General features: G+C 39.8%; 1 protein-coding gene across 1 annotated transcript; it reads right to left on the bottom strand.

Annotated features, from left to right (window-relative positions):
* Positions 1-53: 53 nt before the first annotated feature.
* Positions 54-3060, bottom strand: LOC127641698 (DNA polymerase epsilon subunit 2-like; the record flags this gene model as incomplete). The annotated part of the gene is made up of 9 exons (XM_052124623.1): positions 54-162; positions 250-327; positions 431-490; positions 841-895; positions 990-1079; positions 1175-1347; positions 2730-2802; positions 2879-2927; positions 3004-3060. Coding segments are annotated over 9 exons (744 nt in total), but the record flags the coding sequence as incomplete, so codon positions are not given.
* Positions 3061-3467: the final 407 nt, after the last annotated feature.

The raw sequence follows: 3467 nt of genomic DNA on the forward strand, positions 1-3467 counted from the left end.
TGTGAATAAGATCTATTAACATGACTGACACAGATCAGACAGCTCGTACTCACGTGGGATGGGATGTCCAGGTTGTTGCTGGGAAGTCGTACACAGTTTCGGCACATCTTATTGACGAGATCTTCTCGAATCACCACCATCTCTTGACTGCAGTACTGTATTCTGATATATGAAGTCACAAAATCCACATGAAATCATGAAAGCCCCCTCTTCAACAAACAAACAGATGATGTCAATCATTACAGATACCTGCAGGGGTTGGTGGTGAACACAGAGAACGGCACTCGCTGTCGAAATTCTTCTGTGATGTGTTCAGCTAAAGGAGGTCTGATATCACAAACATATTCAAGGAAGTGATCAATTACATTGCAGATACATTAATTAATAACTAGATTCAAGAAGTATTTAATAATCACGGTCAATGAAATACCTGGGTAGGACATTACCGGGCCCGGGGTCTTCTGGACCAGGAACAAACACAAAACGACTGCTGCAAAAACACATTTAAAACGGGTCAATAAAGTCCAGGACACTATTGTGCCGTGACATAAATCCTCAATGAGAAAGATCTAACATAGCAACTATGTGATTGTGTAACAACAGTTTCTGTTTTATTTATGTTATTGTTTGTTTCTATTGTGTTTTATCATGTTATTGATGTCATATTGGGGAAGCTGTAATGCAAATCACATTTCAGAGAAATCAGATAATAAGTGTCGATCAAATGAGAAAAACATTGTGTTCATATGCAGCTGGTCGAGTAAGAAATAAATGAGTTTTCAGTCTTCAACACTTTCTTATGGCACAGTTTCAGGGTTAGGACCGATTATAATATCTCACCTGCTATGAATGCTGGGATATTCACAAATGAGATCCGCAAGTGCTTTAAACGACTCTGGAACAACAACAAAAACATTTATTGCATTATGAAAGAATAATTTGTATCACTTTACCAAATGATTGAGGACAGCAAACGTTCTAAAACAAACCTTTAAGTGTTTTTATCTGGTTTTTGCCGTAAGGAGCAGAAGAAAAACTCCCACAGAAGATGAAGCAGGTGGGGGGCATCGCAGAGTAACCTGCGACCGTTTGAGGCATTTACACAGAAAACTTTTACAATATTATCCATTTGGGACGATTTGAGCACAAACTGAAATCAAGGAAATCACTGAACCTGAGAACATGGTGTGAATCTTCTCTAGAACCTCCACACTGTCCAACCACACGTCCGACACGATAACAAACATGGCGTCTTCATTCTCTTCCTCCAGCTGCTTTAGTTTGGCTGATGCTTTGACCGCAGTGGTGGACGGCCCACCGAAGAAGTTTATGTTGCCATAATAAGCCCTGGACACAGAAATGCAACATTAACGGTTTGTGATTGTTAACATTAATTAATGCATGAAATATCATGAATGAACTATACATCAATCAGCCAAAACATTAAAACCACCTGCCTAATATTGTGTATATATACAGTCTGACCATTCTCTGTTGATCTCTCATCAACAAGTGTTTCATACACAGAACTGACCATCACTGGATGTGTTTTGTGTTTTTCATTCGGAGTGAATTCTAGAGACTGTTGTGTGTGAAAATCCCAGAAATACTCAAACCAGCCCGTCTGACACCAACAATCATGCCACACTCCAAATCACTGACATCACATTTTTCCCCATTCTGATGGTTGACGTGAACAAACTGAAGCTCCTGACCCGTATCTGCATGATTTTATGTACTGCACTGCTGCCACATGATTGGCTGATCAGATAATCACAGGATGATTGTTGGTGTCAGATGGGCTGGTTTGAGTATTTCTGGGATTTTCACACACAACAGTCTCTAGAATTTACTCAGAATGAAAAACACAAAATATGTATGAAACGCGTGTTGATGAGAGATCAACAGAGAATGGTCAGACTGGTTTAAACTGATAAAGTCTGCAGTAACTCAGATAATCACTCTGTACAATTGTGCTGAATATCATCTCTGAATGCTGATCTGAGATGCGGGTTGGTGCTGTTTTGGTGGCATGAGGGGGACCTACACAATATTAGGCAGGTGCTTTAAATGTTGTGGCTGATTGGTATTTATCCTTTTATCATTTACTACATTTACATTCATGAATTCAAGGTATACATTTAATCAGTTTGTGTGTTCCTTGGGAATCTTGGCGTTGCTAATTTAGTTTATTTTGACTAATGTAGCTAACTAATGTTAACTAACCCAACCGTACTGTACAGTAATACCAGAGAAACACAATTGTGATGATTTTAAACGATGTTTGTTATGGGACATTATACAGCGAGCAGTGTTCTGCACATATCCCCTCAGAGGGTCACCAGTGTCCTTCACCTGGGCAAGCACCTGGGCACACAGAACGGAGGACGGAACTAACCCAAACTTGCCCCAGAGTTGTCCTTCAATGAATAATGTTTTTCTTCCCATGTCTGTTTCTCATAAAGTAGCAACTGCTATTTGTGCTTCTGCGGTTATCTGTATTAGTTTCTAGAATGTTTGTGTTTGATTAGCTTCTCTTCTGCAGGTGCATCATGGCTGTAAATGTGTTCGGAACAGGAAGTTGTGTTTTGAATAGATCCGGCTGTGCTGTATGTATTTTCTGTAAACTCAATAAAGCTCTCATGCATCATTGGTCTCGTCTTTGTCTCTGGTCATCTTGCAACAATGTCAAGCGATCAGTATTACAGTCAATGAGATCTGATGTACACCTGGTAACAGAGGATGGTTCTGTAGGTGGAAACCCGAAAGCGTTCACATGAAACACAGAGTCCTCGTACCATCCTGTGAACACAGACAGAACATGTGATCATTCCCATAATGCAGCGAGAGCAAAACTCACCCTCAGCAAAAGACTCACCCTCAGCGAGGACGAAACACGACTCGGTGTACAGACCACTGTGGAACTGGTATGATTAGTGTTAAGAAATAAACAGGAAACATTCCCCAAGACAGCAGTGCATGTGATAAACATGGGAAGGATATTGCCTTTGATAGATTGAGCTGAACTGTGCCACTCGGATCCTCCAGGAAGAATTTACCCTGAAAGTCAAACAGAGTCGGTCACGTAAACACATTTGTGCTCGGATTAAACAAACATTACTATGAATATAATCACAATGTTATTAGACACGATACGACAAATTGCACGGAAATCCAAGACTGAAAATGGAACTGAAACTTTATTTGGCCACCGAAACACAATGGCCAAAAACCTCAAACTGATGAGTTGAAATTAGACGTTGTTTGAAATAACTAACACAATTCTATTAATATGAAGTGATTACACTTGTTCTTCAACTCTGTTTCACATTATAACTGTTAATATGTATTTTAACATGACAACTGGAACGCCATATCGACCAATCGGCAGTCAGGACTTCCTCTCAGTTTCATAACAACCTTTTAAAAGCATGAGAGTGTTCTAACAAACATTATAAACGTGATGG

This window comes from Xyrauchen texanus, unplaced genomic scaffold, assembly GCF_025860055.1.
Source record: "Xyrauchen texanus isolate HMW12.3.18 unplaced genomic scaffold, RBS_HiC_50CHRs HiC_scaffold_1408, whole genome shotgun sequence".
Classification (NCBI taxonomy): domain Eukaryota; kingdom Metazoa; phylum Chordata; class Actinopteri; order Cypriniformes; family Catostomidae; genus Xyrauchen; species Xyrauchen texanus.